Source organism: Carassius carassius, chromosome 22 (genome assembly GCF_963082965.1).
Source record: "Carassius carassius chromosome 22, fCarCar2.1, whole genome shotgun sequence".
In the NCBI taxonomy this organism is placed as follows: domain Eukaryota; kingdom Metazoa; phylum Chordata; class Actinopteri; order Cypriniformes; family Cyprinidae; genus Carassius; species Carassius carassius.
The window spans coordinates 14,535,596-14,557,904 of NC_081776.1; the positions used below are offsets into that span (position 1 = coordinate 14,535,596).

At 36.8% G+C, this 22,309-nt stretch overlaps 1 protein-coding gene across 6 annotated transcripts in view; it reads right to left on the reverse strand.

Moving 5' to 3' along the window:
* LOC132099023 (liprin-alpha-2-like) overlaps positions 1-22,309 on the reverse strand; it is a 160,022-nt gene that overhangs the window by 14,383 nt on the left and 123,330 nt on the right. For 3 of the 6 annotated variants that reach the window (XR_009423011.1, XM_059505395.1, XM_059505391.1), the window contains exons 5-20: positions 18,002-18,109; positions 16,208-16,429; positions 15,487-15,633; positions 14,438-14,572; positions 13,125-13,172; positions 12,617-12,700; positions 9,647-9,778; positions 9,507-9,569; positions 9,307-9,398; positions 7,392-7,530; positions 7,104-7,315; positions 4,017-4,257; positions 3,604-3,633; positions 2,771-2,898; positions 2,503-2,681; positions 2,217-2,310 (exon numbers count right to left, since the gene is read on the reverse strand). Coding sequence is in view for 5 of the 6 variants with exons in the window: in XM_059505395.1 (XP_059361378.1) it covers positions 2,217-2,310; positions 2,503-2,681; positions 2,771-2,898; positions 3,604-3,633; positions 4,017-4,257; positions 7,104-7,315; positions 7,392-7,530; positions 9,307-9,398; positions 9,507-9,569; positions 9,647-9,778; positions 12,617-12,700; positions 13,125-13,172; positions 14,438-14,572; positions 15,487-15,633; positions 16,208-16,429; positions 18,002-18,109 (2,054 nt within the window). In the remaining variant the exon portion in view is untranslated. The remainder of the gene's footprint in view (positions 1-2,216; positions 2,311-2,502; positions 2,682-2,770; positions 2,899-3,603; positions 3,634-4,016; positions 4,258-7,103; positions 7,316-7,391; positions 7,531-9,306; positions 9,399-9,506; positions 9,570-9,646; positions 9,779-12,616; positions 12,701-13,124; positions 13,173-14,437; positions 14,573-15,486; positions 15,634-16,207; positions 16,430-18,001; positions 18,110-22,309) is intronic. The other 3 variants (XM_059505392.1, XM_059505394.1, XM_059505393.1) reach the window with 3 other exon arrangements.

Consider the following 22,309-nt stretch of genomic DNA (forward strand, 5'->3'; position numbering starts at 1 on the left):
CCTAGTTACACGTTTCCTCCAAGGTGCGCTGAGGCTGAGACCTCCAGGACAGTCCTGTAATCCCCCGTGGGACTTGGTTGTGTTGTTAGAGGCTCTTTGTAAAGCTCCATTCAAGCCAATACAAGATATATCAGACAGACATCTGACCCTCAAAACTACCTTTCTGTTGGCTATCACCTCTTTGAGGAGAGTTGGATATCTTCAGGCCCTCTCAGTGGGCCCTACTTATCTTGGCTTTGCATCCGGCATGGCCAAAGCGTTTATATACCCTCGAGCGGTTTATGTTCCTAAGGTTCCCTGTCACACCACAACCTGTAGTGCTGCAGGCCTTCTGCCCTCCTCCCTTTTGGGGGCCCTACCAAGAGAAGCTAAATTGTATGTGTCCAGTTTGAGCGCTGGACGCATACGTCCACAGAGGTGCCCTGTGGAGAAAATTTGACCAATTGCTAGTATGCTACAGTCCCCCCAAAAGGGTCTTTCCTGCATCTAAGCAGACTATTAGTTTTTGGATAGTCGAGGCTATCAACGCCACCTATGAGTCCTCTGGTCTTCCCCTGTTGTTGGGAGCCAAGGCTCACTCTACACAGAGTATGGCGGCCTCCAAGGCCTTCCTAGCAGGTGTATCCATGCTGGAAATCTGTAACGCTGCGGAGTGGTCCACGCCCTCCACCTTTCCAAGATTCTATGGCCTATATATGCCAGTTACTCCAGGTGCTTCTGTTCTCTCGTCCTAAGCTGTGCTCTTCGAAAATACACACTAGGCAGGGATTTGGTAGTCTGGCAGCATGGGCACATTGTTCCCCATAGCGTTTTTGACTAAGCTTGAGTTCCTGAAGAGGAACGTCTCTAAGTTACACATGTAACCATGGTTCCTCGAGGGAACAAGATGCTGCGTCTCGATGCCATACCCCCGGCACCCCTGCCAGCGATTGCTTGTACTCGAAGCTGACGAAAGCTGGGCGGCACAAGCTTATATAGCTTCCTGGTCGCTTACGTCACCCCGCCCGTGACGTCACGCTCTTCCATAGGACAGATTACACAGATTAGACGTGTTCCCCGTAGCTTTTTTTCGACGCAGCATCTCGTTCCCTCGAGGAACCATGGTTACATGCATAACCTAGAGATGATTTTTATTTTATTTTTTATCATACAGCATGCAAAAAGTGTGACAGTGCAATGGAAACGGTTAAGAGTCGCCTTCGTGTGACCGACACGAGTCAAATTACATAAAACAGTCACATTCAAACCATTAGCATTAAGGCAAAGAAATGTGATATTCGGCAAGCATCAAATGACATGCTGTAAACACATCCAATGCAACAAAGTCACAAGCCTGCTATGAAAGGCACATTCTCATATAAACATAAATTCTACAAATGGCAATCGCGTATTAGTTGTAATTTAAGTAGTACATCACATGGCATATAGATAACTGGCTGTATTATTATTGCAGACAGGTATGTAAATGGACCCTGTATAGTTAAACAAATATAAACTACATTGACACTGAAAATACATTCTTTTCAGATTAGCTAACATAAGGCCCAAAACATATGCTACACAAATATGTGAAATGTGGATCCTGAAATGTGAATTTCTAACCTTAATATAATGTTTTTTTTTCTGGATTTTAGGTCTCTATACCTTAAAATAAACCTACCATAAAACCATTACAGACACTTCATTTCTTTGTAAGTAAGCAAATTTACAAAATCAGCAGGGGATCAAATAAATATTTGCACCACTAAACATAAATGCAAATGGCAGTTAGTTGCGCAAGTTTTAACCACGCATCTTAGCCAAGTTTCCATCAAAAGATCTATTTTAGTTAGTAAGTTAGTTAAAGAGTCAGCATGTTTATAGCTAGCTACCTAAATAACAGTAAATCTGTTGTATAACTCTATCCATCTTAAGTACTGAGGGCTTGCAGGAGTGACGCAAAAACTCACTGTACAACAGGACTATGTAAAGTGGTGCTTTTCTTACTTGCATAGAGTATGTTTCTGGCCTAAGGCACTGCAATGCATCCATGTGTTCAAATATTGTTTTTGTTTTTTTTAAGATGTGTGAAACAACATCACCGTGTTTGTGAAGAAGGTTAAGTCAGTAATATTTAATTCGTTTTACAAGATTTGGGCCCAAGAAATAATTACCTTTAAAAGTTGTGCTAGGCGTATAATTTGGATTTGTCAGAGAGAAGTTTATAAAATACTTACTTCTTTTTAAGCCTGCGATCTTTCTCTGCTTGTGTTCCCAGTTTTCCCACTGCAATATCTTGAGCCAGAAGCTCAGGGTCGGATACATTCCCTACTGATGGAGAAGATCCATTAACCCATCATCTGATAATGTTAGTGTAATAATTATATTCATGTTCAACTCTAGATCAGATTAATTCGTACTGAAAAGGATTGTGTTTTCTGTGATATATATACAAATCTTAACTTGGATCCTCCCTTTAAAAGCTCATGTGACTCCCTGTCTATCATATTTCTGTGTTCTCACCTAGTCCTGGTCCCATCATCTCTTTCCTCAGCTGCCCCAGTCTGGCCTTCTCTTTCTTCCCAAACAGTCGTCCAATGGAGGACTTGATGCCCTTCTTCTTTGGCTGTTTGTGGAGGGAGTCCTGACTGCTGGCTACACTGCTCAGAGCGCTGGCCTCTGTCTCTAATGTAGCCGTCAGGCTGGAGACAGACAAACAGATTAACAGTGGGAAAGCCAGGTTATGTTTGTACACAGCACATGTCTGGCTGCTGTCTTTTTGCCATCTCACCGTGCGTCATTGTGCGAAGAGGCAGGTAGCGTGTGGGTCATGCGGACTTGGCGAGGTGTGGGAGGTGGTGAGGTCTCGCATTTGATGGTGGCCTTGTCCTCTCGACCATCCTCGTCCACCGCTGCGATCTGTTACAGACCGAATTTGAATTAAAAGAGTGCACCCAAAAATGAAAATACTCAGATTTTATTAACCTCGTGTCATTCGAAAACTGTATGACTTTGCTTTTTCTGTCGAACTAAGAAGAAGATATTTTGTGACCGGTGGAAGTCAATATGGGCTTCAATATTCTTTTCTTTTTTTTTTTTTTGGTTCCCAGCATTCTTTAAAATACATTGACAGTATGTTTTTGGGTGGAAATGCAATATTTGTAATAATACATAGTTATTAATACAAGATGTTTCATACAGTATATCAGGTTTTCCACAAACCTCACCTAATAATAATTGATGTATATGAATAATAAATATTAGTATTGATCTATCATAATCAAAAATAACAAATGTCACCCATGCACTGATAACAATTATTAAACGTGTTATTTGTATGTAAAAATATTTACCAATACTTATCTTAATAATAAATATTGTTCAGTATTGTTTTTTTTTTTTTTTTTTGAAGCATACGTCTCGTTGAATTTTGTCTTATTTCCATTCATCCTTATGGACTGTAGGCAATACAGTTCAGATGCAAGTCATGAATTGGAAATGAAAAAATATATTAAATTTAGATTTTATTTTTACTGCAACCCCAGTTCCCTCTTTCCTGCCCATAAAAAAAAAATTCATGCTAAATACAGTTTCTTTTGTGAAGGGACCACATGTTATAAGTACCTTTCTCCTGTGTTTCCTCAAGTCACTGGGCTGCAGAACAGAAAATAAAAAATGTTAGCGGGTTAATGGAAACTGGATATTCATAAGGCATTTAAAGCAATGCAACGTGTTGCAGAAACTGCAGAGAAATGACTAGGAAAGCTGTAATACAGCATTTCATTGAGAGACATCATTCTGTGTCATTTTATGACTTAACTAGCACTACAATTTACATGAAAAAGGCTTCTGTAAAGCCCCAGAGATGTCTTAGCAATGTGCCTTAAATTACATCAAAAATCATCTTTAATTTTAAAACTACTATTTTCTTACATATATGATCAGCACTCCTAATTTATAAAAAGATCAAAGAAAATATACTGTAAATCCTCATGATCTAACCCCTGTCTGACAGAGATACGGATGGGCTCGTATACCAGTGTCATGACCCCCATGCGCTCCATGTCATGGGCAGGGCTGCGCGGGGTGAGTTTGGGGGTGGAGTGTCCGCTGGGAGGGGAGGATGACGCGAGGGAGGAAGCGGTGGCTGAGGCAGTGATGGAGGCTCCAGGATGGTGCACTCGCGCCAGGTTCAGCCCCTCCAGGCTCACGCTAGCCACGCGGTTCTCGATTTCCTCTGCCCTCAGTTCTGTTGTCTCCTTCTCTTCTTGAATGAGCCTTGAGAAATAAGGGAAAAACTGTTCAGCCCACAGTGAGTCAGAAATTACAGTGTATGATAATGAGCTAATAGCATAACATCACTGGAGAGCTGAGCGTGCTAGGTGAAAGTGTGGAAATAATTTTGCCAGCAGGACTAAAACATCTCATTAGCCCTTACTACAAATGATAGTAGCATGAAATTATTATGATGATTATAAAAATCAAAACAAAAAAATAAACACAAAAAGCAGCCACAAGGTCAAACTATTGTTCATTGGACTATCAAAATCTGGATGCTGTCTTGACACAAGTATTTTATTATTAATGCTACAATCTTTAGATTGGTTTTCAGATTAAGAAATCGCATTTTAGAAGACTGGACATTAAATTTTTTTTAAAGTGCAGGTGCTGGCTTTGTGAAGCAAAATTGTTACATTTATATATTTTTTTTTCAGCTGTAATATGCTGTGGGTTTTTAAGATGCCAGTCTCCACCAGGTGTGTGTATCTGTAAAGAGCTTTAATGTCACAGCCCTGATGACTTGATTATTGAGCTCTGAGGGGAAAATCTCCAACAGGAAATGCATTAAGTCTGTGGAGACGGATGCTTTCAGGGGGCTCAGAGCATCTACATTCTGCCTTTGTGATATGGAGTTTTGGCTTCAGACATGGTTTTAGACTTACTTTAAAGCTACTATTATAAAGATATTAAGGGGGAAAAAGGAAAACTGGCAAAGTTGAATTCAAACCTTTCTTTACATGGTAATACCCAACATCTATCATAAGGTAATAAAAAAAAAAGACATTTTAAACAAAACACTAAAGTTTTTATATATGTGACCCTGCACCACAAAACCAGTTGCTGGGGTATATTTGTAGCATTGTATGGGTCAAAATTACACAATTTTTCTTTTATGCCAAAAATCATTAGGATATTTAGTAAAGATCATGTTCCATGAAGATATTTTGTAAATTTCCTACCGTTAATGTATCAAAATTTAATTTTTGATTAGTAATATGCATTGCTAATTCATCTGGACAACTTTTTTGCACCTTCATATTCTAGATTTTCAAATATTTGTATCTCGGCCAAATATTGTCAGATCCTAATAAACCACACATCGATGGGAAGCTTATTTATTCAGCTTTCATATGATATAGAAATCTCAACTGTTTTTTTAGTCCAGGGTCACATATATATTTGTCAAAAACTCTATAATGACATGATAAATATAGGCAATACTGATGTACTGACCTATATGGCAAAATAAAGCATAAAAGTAGCCTACTGATGCTGCGGTATCTTCTCAAGTACCAAAACTTTCTGTGTGCTCGTATCTATTTAGCAAAAAAAAATGTAACAAAGCAGAGAAAAAAACTAAACAAAACTGTTGAATGCTCCAATTGTTCAAATAAACAGAGCAAAGTCACAGCGTTCACTTTTTTTCAGGGAAATTAAACTACAAACTGTTCAATTTTGTCCCTGCAATTCACCTTCTACATAGAAAAATAACACAAAAAAAGCAATAGGCTCAAGGAAATAGAGAAATAATAACATCTTGTGGTTTACTGGCTGAAGACTGATGCGGTTGGTTCAGAGAACGCTTGAGGACACTACCAACAATACTCAAGGATCGCAAATACTAATTTGAAACAGTATTTGTACACAGGTAATCAAATATAGGTAAACATACTGTACGTTATAAATGAGGTTGCACATTTTTTTTATAAACAACGTTTTTGTATCTTGATGAAACTTACATAAAGGGAGCTCCTGACCAATTATAAATGTGGGAAATAACAGGACAGAGAACTATCTAAAAAATTCAAACTTGTCTGCAGTGAGTGGTTTTTAGTGAACTTAAAATGACCTTTGAAACAACTCCAACTAAAATCCAAATCAAGTTCCATAAAAAAGGCAGAAGAGAGACTCTCCGTCTGTGCTGGACTCTTCAAATATTAAATCACACATTCCCAATGAATTGGGAAAAAGTCAAATTAGATCTTAATAAAATCCAACGGGCCGAAATGGATTATTTGTTAGTACTTTATCTGAAGTCATACAATTGCTTTTGACAGCCTTAGGTAAAAGTGAAGGGGCTAGCCAGAATGATGATCATGATCATGAATGGTGTGATATTAAGGAGATACACTGCATGTATACTCTAATCCAAGAAATTATGGAAATCAGGAACTGCAGAAATGTCCCCATTGGAAGCGGTGGAGGCCATGTGGGCATGGAAACCTTTTACTCAACCGCTCATTTTCAGTAACTACTGGATTCGCAGCTGATGTTCTCAAGTGTCAAATCAGCCTCTACCTTATGCGTTGTGTGAACAGCCTACAGGAGCAACCCAGAACTCTTGCTGATATTTAAATCAGCATATACATTTCCTGAAAGTACAACTTTTTTTGCAGCACTTTTTATTGTTTTAACTTTCTTCTAGGACTTGCATGTTGCAGAATCCTGATTTTGAGTCTCTGTAGAGATGTAGAAATTTGAATAAATGTGACAATTCAAACATTAAAAAAGGAGTGAAGGGATTAGCTAGGGAGCAGAAAGTTAGATGTAAGTTATGGAGGGAAACAAATGGTAAATCTAAACTTCTAAGACAAAAGGGCAACAAGTTAAATTCCTTGTACTGTATGTTCTAGAATAAACAAGGAATCAGTGTAGTACAAGTAACTTTTGAGGTGATATTTCTAAGAAAAATAATGTCCTTTTATTGCTTTACAGTTGTATTACATTACATCTGAAGCAATTTGAATGTAATGCGTCTTCTCCATCATTGGGTGGACAATTAAGACAATACGGTTTAAACCTAGTCTAATAGATAGTGCTGTGGTCACAATAAACGGACTGACCGGATCTCTTTATTAATGGCATCCAGTTGTTCTTGCAGCATCATTGCCAGAGTCTGAGCATCTGAATGTCCTCCAGGAGACAAAAGATCCATCGAGCTGAAAAGGGTCTCTCTGTCATCATCATCAATATCCGACATCTCTGTGTCACTCTCGTATGGATGACCAGTGAGAACACCAATTTGCTGAGAGCACCATTCATGCTCACTCAGAGCCTGCAAAAACACAAGAGAGAAACAGAAAGGACTGAGGCTCAAGAAACTCAAGAATCAGTGGGTAATGAGATCCTACCTTCTGTTCGTCCCTACGTAGCCCCATGCGCCCTCTCCTGGGCCTGCGGATCACCTTAGTGGAGCGATAATGGTCCGATTGCGTCTCAGCAAGAGAACCCAGAGAGAAAAGCAAATCTCCAGATGCATCCAGATGAGACCTGGAAACAAAAGAACCACAATTTGTTATCTAGAATTTAGAAATGGTGATACAATTTTAAAATCTAAAATGTCATTTTGTTTACATTCTAACTAGTTAGATTCACTATGAACTACATAGTAAACTTAGAAACTATAAACTTGACTTGAAATTCTCTTCACTATTACATTTTTAGTGGAATGAAAGTACAATATAAAACGTCTCGGGTTACTCGAGTAACCCATGTTCTCTGAATAGGGAACTAAATGCTGCATAGCTATGATGCAATGGGAATGGCCCTTGGGTGTGTCGATTGTCTGAAGCCCATATGGAATCATGCCAATTCATTTGCTGATGGTGAGGGTGCCACCTTGATGTCCCTACATCACCCACTCTAATACTAGAGTGGTATACCATGATATACTCCACCTGCCAAGCTTAGCCCTGCCATATCTGGCTTGATGCTAAATAGACCAGGCTAAACTCAAATGGCCTCTACATCCAAGCTATTACACCTGGTAAAAGTGTGAGGAGAGGACCATGCCGCCACCACACAGACATCCACCAGGGGAACTCGGAGGTAGCAATACACCAGGTACGATGAGCTCGACTACCTAGCAATGAAGAGTGACATCGCACCTCATAACCAACCAAGATAGCATCCCATACCCACTGAGAAATCCTATGTTTTGATGTAGCGAGACCTCTGCGGCCAGCACCAACACACACCAACAATTGGAAGGACTTGCCCCATTGGCTAGAGCAGTCCACGTTGTGTATCAGTACATTGCATCCATTACAGCTGTGCATTCAGTTTTAAAGGGACAGCAGCCTAATTTAGTTGCTATTGTCCAAGTCAATGATGTTAATCAAGCAACAAAATAAAAACAGAAAATCACTCACTGCTCTTGACTGAAAAACTTTAGAAGCCCTTAATATTAATCAATTTATTTACAGAATTAAATATGTCTGCTTGAAAGAATGAAGAATATGGTAAAAAAAAAAGTTTCAATAACAATGCAAAATTAGCCTATATAACCATTGGTATTTCACTAAAAAGAAGATCATGTTCTTGTTCTTTATGAGAAGTGGTTTTATTTCATTTTAACAAAGGCATGTTGTGCATCACTGCAGTTAAATCGGTGTCTATCGTGATAAAACCTTAATATCAAACCTATATAATGAGTTTGGAAATGCTTAATAAATGCACTGTAACTAAACCCATTCGATTTTAGCCGACTAAATCTACTGTAGATTTAGTAGATTAAATATTTTAAGATTAGACTAAAACGAAAAACAATTCAGATGACTAAACAGTGGAAGCAGCTTCTCCTTCTCCTAGTCATAAAGATAATCAGAATTGTAAAAGGTTTGCCTTTATTTGTGTACATTCACAATAAAAACAAACCTTTGTGCGTAAAAAAAGCCTAATGAAAAATAGGATGCCACTTTCTGCCGTCTGTTTCCTTTCGCACAGCACACAAATAAACCATGATATGAAGACCATGTGAATCCTGTTCTGTTGTTTGTTGATTTAATGCATGTAAAATTAATCCCAAGGAAACAAATGTTAGTATTTTAAATAATCTTGTCCATTAACGGTTAATAATCGGTTAACGAGCATTGGTTGTCGGTTAGGAAAAATAACTGAAATGTACATCCCTAGTAGCAGGTCTATATTTGAAGAGCTTTTCTGGTTCGGGGGGACAGCTTTCATGTTGAGCTTACTGGGTTTTGGAACAGAGCTACTGTTAATTGTAAAAGGATAGCTCTGTGTTCTTCATGCTTTCTGTCTTACCGTGACAGCGTGGGCTCTGTAAGGGATCCGGCCCTCAATCGGTACTGATCCAGTTCAGATCTCAGTTTCTCAATCTCCTCCGCGAGATGAGACTATTACCACAAAGTACATTAAAGTGTCATTTACACAGAATGGATAACAAAGCATTGCATTAAAATTAGTTTTGCTAAGCTAGTTTTCAGAAAATAAAATCTAATGACCTTTTCTTGAATTGAGTCTTCTAACTGCTTCCTGTAGTTCTCGGAGTCTTGAATTAACACATTCTGAAAGAGGAGCAATGGAAAGTGAGAGAGCCACATTACAGGAAGACATCTGCTATGACGGTTGGATCTTCTCTCACCTTATCCTCAAGAGCGGCCATTCTCTCCTTCAGATGAAGCTGTAAACGTTCATTCGACTCTGTCAAGAGTCTGTCCACAGTGTTTGACAGACGCTTGTTGTGTTCTTCGTTCATCTTCTCTCTTTGTCGAGCCTGAGGAGACATTTTTTTCACAAAATAAATTAAAAACAAATATTTTATATTTTTTAACATTATATTAACTCAAATGTTTTATTAAATACTAGCATACTAAATACAGCATACAAAAAATATGACCTCACTGCACTGGATGTTTAACCCTCAGAGACCCAAATATGGATACTCTTGATGTATTTTTTTCACCCTTAATTAAACATGTCTCTAGAAAGCCTTGCAATATAAACGCATAATAAAATAATAATTGTTTTAATATATATATATAATCTGGATAAGCCTTCAAAATTGCAACACTGGGCATTTTGGGTAAAATGTCAGCACAATTTATCGATACAGAAAGTACTGTATATAGTCATGAAAAGTCATGAAATTTAATTTTTTTTTAATTGAAATACTACAATAAATATTCATATCAATACATATTTTAAATATAATTAAGTAATTTTAATATATATATATATATATATATATATATATACATACACCGTATTTTCCGGACTATAAGTCGCACTTTTTTTCATAGTTTGGCTGGTCCTGCGACTTATTAATTTGACATGAACCAAGAGAAATGAACTAAGAGACATGAACCAAGAGAAAACATTAGGCTCCTGTAGCCTCCACTGAGCAGCATAGAGCGCCCTCTCGCGGCTGTAGACGGTAATGTTTTCTCTTGGTTCTAAATAAGTGCGACTTATAGTCCAGTGCGACTTATATATGTTTTTTTCCTCATCATGACGTATTTTTGGACTGATGCAACTTATACTCAGGTGCAACTTATAGTCCGAAAAATACGGTGTGTGTGTGTGTGTATATATATATATATATATATATATATATAGAATTTATATCTATATAATGTTGCTATAGCAGTGTGTGTGTATCTATATATATAATAATGTCTTCATAAACACCATAAACGATTTAAACAAGAAATTCATTTTGCGATTTAGACAGTGAGATTCAGTAAAATCATCAGTTTCACTGATCAGAAAAGTTTGTTGCTCGTTTTCTTTGTTTTAATCCCGATTTGAATAACCATCTAGTTTTTCATGCTACTTAATTTGAAGAATGTAATGAATATGACGTGTTGCCCCCCCCCCCCCCACAAAAACATAATCAACATTAATCATGATTGTTACTTCAAATGTAAGGAGATTCAAATGTAAGGACATTCACACAAACTGTTTTGTGCTGTTCCAAATGTGCCACCTGCTGGCAATTTACTGATTTTGTTTAGAACAATGAAAAATTGTTTATGTTTCTTCAAAAATCCAAACGATTTACAAAGTAAGGTGTGTGTGTGTGTGTGTGCGCTTTAAATTAAGATAATAATTTATACAATCATGATTAATGTCAATTATGTTTTTGTGTGGGGGGGGGCAACATGTAATGTTCATTACATTCTTCAAATTAAGTAGCATGAAAAACTAGATGGTTATTCAAATCGGGATTAAAACAAAGAAAACGAGCAACAAACTTTTCTGATCAGTGAAACTGATGATTTTACTGAATCTCACTGTCTAAATCGCAAAATGAATTTCTTGTTTAAATCGTTTATGCTGTTTATGAAGACAATATTAGTGAGAGTACAGGATACATTCAGTGAGCGCGTTATCTGAACACATTGTGGACTAATCTGCACTCAACACTGTGATTTGTTATAATGCTAATGCTGAGGAAAGAACCTGCATAAAGATATTTTATGCATTGTGAGCAGATCTTAAACATATGCCACAATAAACACTTTTCATTCATTTTCACTTTAATCCGACAGTCTTAAAGATTTAGTTTAGCAGGGAAATTTTTGTTTACCTTTTATATGGCTTGAAAGCACAGACTGACACAGAAAAAATTGACTTAGGAGGCTACTCAAGTATTTAGTTCTCGTTTTAACCGTAATTTGTCATTTTCAAGCCATCACTGACTGAAGCAGCAATCTCCTGCCAAATTTTTATCTCCAGCTCTGCTCCATCAGAGGACGCGCATTAATAAAGATCACACTACAGCCACACAAGCATACTCGAGCGGAGCTGCTTATTTTATGTAAAAAAATTATTAACTATTCAGTAAGAAAGCAAATTATTATGAAACCAATGGAACTGCATTTTCAAGCACTTTATCCTAAATCCAAGCATTTTTCAAACCTTGAAAACACTGCATTAAAATTCAAACATTTTCAAGGATTTCAAGCACCCCTATGAACCCTGTGTTTACAGCGGTAACCAAGGAAACGCAGTATCGCTGCTGTTCCATGAGCGCCTCCTGCTGTCAGAGAGTGAATCTGCGTCTCATTCAGAGCTACTGGTGTGTTTGTTTCGTGCAGATGTTTTATGTAGTATATTTTAACAAAACAAATATATTTTAACGAAACAAAAGTCAGAGCATTCTGTATTTGTTTTAACATTTCAAATTATTAAATCTAATTTAGATTTTAAAAACTGCTCAAGCTGCATGTATTCAACATCTTTGTTTGGATTGTGATTCAAATGCAGATGTTGCCTCTAATTTTGAATGGAAAGAGCACAGGCAAACCCTTTGTTTATTTAAAGATATTTTTTGTCTTGTTTATTATATTAAATTTGGGGTTTATTTTAAAATTTCAATGTAATTTTGTTATCCGGCATATTTCTGTTTCACAAAGAAATGTGCAGCATTTTGTCTAAGCAATAATAAAAGGACACCTTTGCATAAATAATATAGTCTTAAATCTAATTTTGTTTAAAAAAAAAATCATGAGAACATTGTATCATGAAATCAGTATCGTGAATCGAATTGAATTGTGAGTTGAGTGAATTGCTACATTCATATTATTTAGTGATATAAAGTAATGTTGACCCTGAGCAGTTCCTGGTTCTTCTCCTCCAGCTGTCCCTCTAAATGTCTCATACGCTCCTCGATACTGCCGTGTCTCTCCTCTGCCTGAACAACAAACATACACATTGTATTTTGTCAGACAAGAAAATGTTAAGCCACAAATTAGCTAAAACCAGCAGAGAAAAGACCCTTGAACCATGACTATGATGTTGGCTAAAAACTTCATCTAGATTTATACGATTGTGAGTTTGGTTTATAAGTTGCCGTCACACCAAACACCACAGACATGGTTGAGCAGGCAGGCAGGTAAACAGAAGGAACGCGTATTTCCTTAAGCTTCTGTTCTCTCCTGGGTGAACAGAAAGAACCAAGTATTGTCAGCAACTCATTAAAGAGAAGAAAATCCCAGCTGAGCATCACATGCAACTGAAATATACCAGCAGTGAACAGACCCACAGCCAGACAGAGTGAAGTGAATGAGAGAGAGAGAGAGAGAGAGAGAGAAAGAGAGAGAAGCTTTCAGCCCCACCTTCCTAAGACTGCAGTTCATGTCCTGGAGTTTAGGTTCCTTATCAGACTACCAAACCACACAATACAGAGAAATACCAAACAAGGTTAATAATGAACAGAGTATGAGTCATTTCTATCTGTCCATGTTTCCACAGTAGAGTGTTTTAAAGAATGAACAGAATGAGTTTAATTTCTGTCTTGTACCTGTACATGCTTAATTTTAACCCTTTCAGGGGCAGTGGTCACTGTGAGAAACCACCTGCCAGCCTCTCACCTCTCATTCAGGTTTAGGTAGGAATCGTTCCAATTTAATAAAAAAAATGTAGCCGCTTTTTTTAAGAAAGGGCAAAGGTGTACAGGAAATATTATCATATAAATTACATTATATTAATTATAAAACAAATAAAAATTGTATAAAGACCAATCCATGCAAATTTAGTTAATCATATTTTTATGTTATAACAAAGTAACAATATAATATTTTATATATAATTAATTTTTATATATAAAGAACAACAACAAAATTATAGAGCAATATTTTTTCAACGAGATAATTATGTAACAAATATAACACTTTTCAAAAGAATTAAAAAAATTATGTTATATTGTTTTTATAAAGTTAAATATAACCAACATCATTTTATAATGCAAATTCTTGTGAAGTTAATTATATTACTAATACAATATTTTTTAAAAAGAAAGTTTTTTTAATCTAAGTTATGTACAGTAAGCAATAAATACACAAAATTATGTAATTATTCTGTGCTTGTTGAAAATTTGTCATGTAAAATTTGTTAACACATTCCAGACAAATAATATACTGATATATTTTACCCTTCAATTACATTGGCCTTTCAAAGCAATCTTATCAGTACACTACACAAGTTTGAAAGAGATTTATTTCTACTGCTCCTTAAGTTTTTATGCTGATGAATCTACATAATAAATGTACTGTACACTAAGTGCAATGTTATGCTTTGCACCATTCAAACCAAAAATGTTTAGATCACCTTAATGTGCAGTGGTCAATAGGAGAAACCACCTCAAAAATGGCCCTTGACCCCTGGCCTAAATATCTGAACACAACATGAATTGCAGTTTGAAGTCTCTCTCACAAGTATTACTGTTTATCTGATTCATTTCTGTGAACAGTTTGTTCTGATGGTTCACTTTAATAAATGAATTAATTTGAGTTATCACTTCTTAATTTATAAGAAGTGATAACTTCTTGTTAATTTCAAAGCAAATGATAATTTAGTTACAGAGTTCCACAACACTGGTTTGCATTAAATGCAGAACAAATGTATGTGTGTGTGGTATCCAGTACAGTACCTTGGTGAGAGCTGCTATCCTCTGTGCTAGCTCAGCCTCAACTTCAGGCAGAGTCTCAGCTTTCCTCATGGTCTGCTGGAGCTTCTGTTCCGCCAACTCCAGCCTCTCCTGTAACTGCCTGTTCTTCTCCTCCATCTGTGGGAGGAAACACACACACACACACACACAGTGTCTGATCAGGCTTTTTTGAGTTTATCCTCATATTGCAGACATATAGGACAGTCCAGCTTCCACAGCAACAATTGGATCATCGTGGCCATTTTCAGTGTGCCCAAACAAACAAAATTACATAACTGACTTTTTCTGGCTGTTCTTGGAACAAATTAACTCTTATTAGAGGGTGATAAATGCATACTGTTTCAATTCACTTACCTTGTATTGAACAATGTTGTTAAATCCCAAAATTAAAAATAGGTTTCTTTAAATGAAATAAAGCTGAAATAAAATGTTACATATTACATGAAAAAAGAAATTAGAACTTAGCTTAACTTAAATAGATTATAAAAAAAAATCTAAAACTGAAATAGAAATAAATGAAAACAAAATATAAATTGATGATAATCATTAAATAAAATGATGATTAGATATGAAATTATTTTTTTTATATATATAATATGTCGCTTTGGATAAAAGGGTTTGCTAAATGCATTGATGCAAATGTAAATTCATATTTCCCATTTTTGGGATATAATGCAACCAAAATCACTCAAATTAACAGATTTTACTAACAGACTAATCTCTGTCTAAAAATAAAACAATGTTGCTGCCATCTTTCTGAAGTCATTTTACCCCCCTGTAATTTGGCTCCAAATCTCGGTTTTGTTTTTTGTTTTGTTTCTCACAACTCCTGGTAAATCATTTGGCAAAATATGAAATGGTGTCATGCTGACCATGATCTCGATGTTCAGTTACGAATGGAATGACGGTCTGCCAATGGCCAAGTTCAAAACATCTGTGCACTACGCAGTTAAGTAATTGCAGTACATCAAAGCAATTTGAAAAACGCTTAAAAGAAAATGAAATTGGAATACAAGTGGTCAGAACCTGACCTGTCTTAGGAACGCCTCCTTATTGGCCAGTTCGTTTTCCAGCTTGTCTGTGATGTCATGTAGTGACGTGGACTCTCTCTGAGCACTGAGATAGCGCTTCTCAAGAGTCACGATCCGTTCCTCCATGTCTTCTTTCTGACACATAGCCTGTACACACAAACACATACTGAGTGTAGGTTAGTGGTTCTCAGACACACACCTAAGACAGAGCCCGCAGGTGTAACAGTCTCCTGTCAATCAAAAATCCTGCCCTATAATTACACACAGGCTTGAGGACAAATATGAACACAAGCAAACACACACATTCCGACACAGAGACACACACAGCTCCAGGCTGCCACAACCTCTCTCTTAATCAATAGCTGTATCTCCAATCCAACAGACATTTCCCAGAATCTGTCCAGCTGTCGCTAATTATCAATGTGACAAGGCTGTGTCCGAAACTGAAGGCAGCTGCTTCGCTTTCAGTCAGTCAGTGCTGCAACAGACTGAATTAAGTATGAAGGCACAGTTAAAAAAACTGCATTTGAGTACAAAGGATGTTTAAAAACATACAATTTGGATTACTACTGTCAGATGAGGTTTTGGACACAGCCTAATATAGATTAGATTAGATTCAACTGTATTGTGCAGAGAACAAGCACAGGGCCACTGAAATGCACTGCATTCCAGATTAATGTCTGATTTGAGACAGAGGCTCGACATACACCCAATACTGCACCTCTTTAATATCTCTCTGGCACTTGTTGTTCATGTCTTCGCTCTTGATGAGGTCTTTGCGAGCCGTCTCCAGCTCCTGCTCCACCTCGGACACGCGGGAAGACAGCGAGGACATGCGCTCCTTCATCTGCGCCAGCTCGTAGTTCTGCTTCTCCAGCAGCTCCTGCAGCTCCACCACCTGACTGGCCTCATCCCCCGACTCCATCGACCCGTTAGACAACCGCTGCAGCCCAAACACACATAACAGACACTTTGCTTTAGAGTGAAAAAAATATATGTTCTGAGATTGATTCAACAGATTAAATAAAGATGTTCAAACAGAATCTGTTGATTCAGTATAAACACATATTATTATCAGGGTTATAATTGTTAAATAAAACTAAAACCATACAAAAAAATAAAAATAAAATAATAATTTTAGCTAGTTTCTACGGTTCTAGTATACAGCACACTGAGAATTTTTGAATGAAAGAAAAGACCTATCATTTATTTATTATTTTATACAAGTTCGAAGGTTTAATGTTTCCGCAAGTTCATCAGTTCATTCACTGAAACAGTCATTTAGCACAGGGCTCTTTATCTGGATTGTTGAATTCCCAGCATGCAAATGTGTGTCTGTTCAGTCTAACTGCATTTTCAGAGTGTGAAACAGAGGCTCAGCAGATCGTTCCTCTGCCATGCCTAAAATAAAGATTTCTGACACATATTCACACTAAAACTTGACATGTCTAGTGCACTAAAATTAGACTTTATATCCTGTTTAATTTATGGTGCAGACACCAAGACAGAAGGGTGATAAAATCATTTGCAGAGCACACAGAATTTACACCGTCAAAGCTGTGAAGCCAAGAGAGATCGACATGAATTCACCAGAAGAGGGTTCTGTGATCGTAAATAGATGAGAATGACAAGACAAAGAATAGCCGTGGATTATTCTGGGCTGGCTGCAGGGCCTGATAATGACTCACTCTCACTTTTTTACTCCCTCTCACTGTCTCTTCTTTTTCTGGTCTTTTAAGTTTTTTTTTTGTTTCTATTTGGGGGGGGGGGGGGGTTGGCAGTCAGATTAGTTTGTACCGTACAGGCAAAGCCAGTGACCTCTGTTTGGTCGGCTGGACCCATGCATCAGTGGAGTACTGCTACTAAATCTATTGAGCATCATGAGAGATTCATTTGGCTAATTGGCTAAGTGCCAATCTTTCTATTTTATGAGTCACAATCTAATGCAGCGCACGGCGCCCAGTGGTGACAGTGAGAGGAGGACGACTCTCTTCTCATCCTGTTAACTTTTCATCAGGAATGTGATTTTGCTATGACTGGTTTAATGGCACATTAAATGTGATCCAGAAATACAGTCTGATAGGGTGAGAGTGTGTTGACTGTACAGAGGAAGGTTTATTGATTTCATTGTACACATTTGTGTTCAAAAACTATTTTCTGTAGTTTCTTTCTTTTCCAATTAGACTAAAAACTGACTGTAAATCAAAATAAATCATGTCCAGTTACCAGTTAGCTACAGGGTTTTTTTATTTTATTTTTTATAAATTAATACTTTTATTGAGCAAGCAAGCATTAAATTGACTGAAATTGCCGGTAAAGTCAGCCTTGCCATCACAGGAATACATAAAATACAGTTGTTTTAAATTAATATTTCACATATATATTTTTTAAACAACAACAAAAATCTTACTGACCCAAACGTTTGAACAGTAGTGTACTTTTAGCATTCATAAAACAAAGCCTGACTGTAGAGACTATTAACCACTCTAAGGCAGTTTAGAGCCTGGTCCCCCACCTTGCCATGAACTTTCTGGGTATCAGTTCCCTCCAACAAGTCCTCAGCCCCTTCTCCTGACGCCACCTTCCTCTGAATATGGGCATTCTGCTCTCTTAAGGCCACAATCTGCAAAAGCACATTTCAGAGAAAGTTAATCCCAAATAATAACCAGCAACATTAATATCAAAACACACTGTACTGTGTTGTTTTTTAGGACACTTTATGCCAGATAAATTACCAAACAGTAAAGACATAATAGGAAAATATTATCATCCTGACATAAACATCACTGGACCAATAAATCCTAAAAGAAGTGATATCCATCTACTACATCAAATATTAGCCTACTAGTACTACTTTACTGCCTAGTGCAAATAAATAGTAAGAGAGACGATATTATTCTTTATTTGTATCACCTGGAAGCAACAAACATTTCCAGTCTCATCCAAACTTTATTATTTGTATATGAGGCGTTTTCTATTTCTATTAGGGCTGTCAACGTTAATGCATATGATTAATTAACGTGAAATTCCTGAAGCTCAATTTCTGTTTTAACCCTTTAACCCAATTTTGTTTCTCTGCTTGCGGTCAGATCATTTTAAGCTGCTAAACTCCGGGAAAGTTTTCAGACCAATGATCCAGTAAGTGAATGCATTTAAACGATCCGTGCAAAACAGCGCTAATATATAGGGCTGTTTTGCATCATAAATCAAACTTAGACAGCTTAGAAGTGTTCGCTTCATACATGTAGCACATCAACAGCAAGCACGGTCAATTTTCCATCAGTTTTTGATTGCAAATGTACAGTACTGTAGCTCTCCTGACAGGAATTATTGCAGCAGAAATGTTTGAAATGAGTGGCTCTAACTGACTAGTCTTTGTACCAGATGAAGTGGCTCTTATGCTAACCCAAAGACACAAAATAGAAGAAACAATTAAAACCGATCACAATCTTGCTGCTTAAACTGTGTATAGAGCAATTTTAATATTTATTGGCTCCTTTTCTATTTTGGATTTACATGTACTTATAATTTCAATACTTAAGTGTAATAATTGATAGCACACATCACAGAGACGTCTATTTGATGTCTGTATTATCTGCAAGATGTATTTTTTTGACTGTCTGCTCATCTGCAATATGTCAATATGATGTTTCCTATAAGATGTAAAACAGATACTTAGAAGGTGTCTTTAAGATGTTTATGATTTAGAATGACTCTAAAACTTACTAGACCCATCTGTCAGAAAATTGTTCACAGCAGATGCTTTCCAGATTAATCGATTTTTAACAGACATCATGCAGACGTACGTGTGCAATCTGGGATGTAAAAAAAATACTTTTCATACTTAAGTACAATAAATATCACACACTTTAAAACTTTTACTCAAGTAATATTCTAAACTGTGACTTTAACTTCTACCAAAGTCATTTTCTGGTAAGATATCTGTACTTTTATTGAAGTGTACCTTTCAAGTACTTCATCCACCACTCAGGTCTGGCTCCAGAATCAAATCACTGAGGGTGCTACTTAAATTAGAGAGGGTCCTCTAACTATATATATATATATATATATATATATATATATATATATTTATTTATTTATTAATGGCATCCATTGCTATGGTGCAAAGAGTGCTCTGTTCATAATCACAATGTTAAAAAAGCTGTCACTCATCTTAGTTTATCGCGATCTCACAAAGGTGCGTTTTTTAATCATTCAAGTTCTCTATGCTGTACAATGAATCTCTTATTTACATTGCATCGACACTTTGTTATAATGAGATGATTTGAGCGGTGAGTGGATTCTAACTTAAACGCTTCTGATTCAAGAGATCATCAGATATGTCTGTGATTGGCTACATTGCTCAACACTGCAAAAACACGTCAAAACAGAAATCGATCTCCAAAGCGAAAACTATAACTTCTACCATTCTTACACACACACTTATTGCTTGTTTCACTTTGGAAGACATGGATTCATCCAATGGTGTCATATCAGCCCGATCTCGTTAGAAAGAATAAAGATTTTACGAGGTTGCTGTTTTGTATGAATTCACACGGAAATATAAAATTTTTAGAACAGTAAGTATGAAAGTCCATCTTTAACCCCACAATTAACCTAACCATCAGTGGGCCACAAACAGTCGAATGAGATCGTACAAACTCAAATATAGTAATGAATCACCTTAAGGGAGTGTGTTGGGTAATTCTATATGGATTACCATCATCTTTGTGGTGCGTCAGCTTTTGGGCACCCACTCACTTGCATTATATTGACTTAATAATATCTCAGCCTTTCTACAGTACTTCTAAAATTTCACATTTATTCCAATATTACTTGCCATTTCTATGTAATTGCTTATGAAATTTACTAGAAATTTCTGAATGAAAATTGTTTCAAAGTAAATCCTCCATAACATTTTTTTCAGTGCAAACATCTGGGAAGGCATGAGGGAGTAGAATTTGGGTGAAATTTACCCCTAAACAGCATAAAAAAAATATATATTAAACTGCTGACAGGTTAACATTGGCAACCCAAGTTATAATAAACATAAACATAATAAATTAACAAATAACCATAGTTTTACTATTGGTACCCTACTGTTGCATAATAAAATACCTTTTAAAAAAGTACAATATACTGTTGATTGTTATACCATGGTAGTTTATATATACCATAGTACTCAAGTTATTACCAAATGATTTAAATATAAAAACATAGAACATGTTATACTTTTATACTACACTGACATCCACTAGGTCTTATATGTAAGTTAAGAAATGCTGTATATCTAGACCAGCACAAAGCCTCCACAGCCCAATAAATGTAAAAATGAAGCACATTGAAATATAGCCACAAAAGTTGCTGACCATGGCCGCTGGTATATGATCCCTAATAAAATAACCTATTATTGTTCTAGAAGCATCTCTAAAGCAGGTTATCGGACTGGTTAGCAGCACTGTCACACCAGACTAAAGGACACTCTGTCCACTGTAAGTTCAGAGAAAGCTAGATAGATGGATGTTTGGTTTATCGCCACTCGTCACACTTTCCTTTGAGGAAGCAATTAAAGGGCTTTGCACTTCAGAAGGCTAAGAAAGGGAATTGTCTGCCATTTTTTGAGGCCTGAAGATCAAATAATCCCACACCTTCTGACCCCACAAAGAGCCGGAATATTGAGGCAACTTGCAAATGAAGGTAAATGAGAAGTGGAGGCCCAATGAAAGTAAGCATGTCTGCTTTGATGTCGTTCATTTGGCCTCATCAAAGCAGAGCGCGTACGAGCCCAGCGGTGCCTGAAATACTAGTTTCAAACAGAAGACAACTACTTCAGAGAAACCCGATTCATCTTTGTGACTCACCTGAATGGGTTGCGTAAAACAACATTTTGCTCCCTTTAACAGTGAGATATTAATGTGAACTTGAAATAGAGATGGTTCAGTTATGCCTGTGCAGACATGAAGCACTCATAATTCTGAGAACGCACTGAGAGCTAAAATATGTGAAAGCTATGATAAAATTTAGGAACTGAATACTATACAGAAAAAAAGAAACATCCTAGAATATCTTCTATACTGGATATTGTTCTTCATTTTCATATTAGTATTTGAAACAATATGCTGTATGCAATAATAAATGTTTCAAATAATAGTATGCTACACTTTTCACATGACCTAATTACACTGTATTTATTGAAGAACAGATAGGGTAACAATCTTGATTGTTCATGGTTATTTTTTTTCTAATGTATCAACGGTTTCCAGTTTCTCCCAGTTACTGTTAATAAAAATAATAATTTAAACTTTTATTTTGAAAGCGCTGAGAGTGGCAGCTTTGAATGGCTAATGAACATTAAATTAAACAAACCTTGCAAAATTTGTCGAACCCAGTTGTGAGATCTTCATGTGACCTGCATGATTGCGTGTTCTCTGCGTGACTTTCGGTCTGTGCAAATTGAATGCTGTGAACATTAAACTCGTGATTTCAAATTATGCTGCGCTTTACGCATTTGTCATTTTCACTGTGTGCTGTATGCAAAATGAGTGTTATCTTGGCTTTATTTGAAAAAATATGATTCCCAATAGGGTTGGGCTGATAGACGATGACAGAAGCAGATAGAAGCTGAGCATCACGTTCACTTTTGAGATTGGCGAATACAAGCACTCTTTACTATGAGCGGCAGTACTCCCCGCCCTGATGTCATCGTCCAGCATAATGTTTCACTGTGGACATCATTCGATGCCAATTTGGTAGACATCACCCAACCCTAATTACCAATGCATAGAAACTTCCCAGAATACTTAGTGCCCAGTTGGTTACAGTT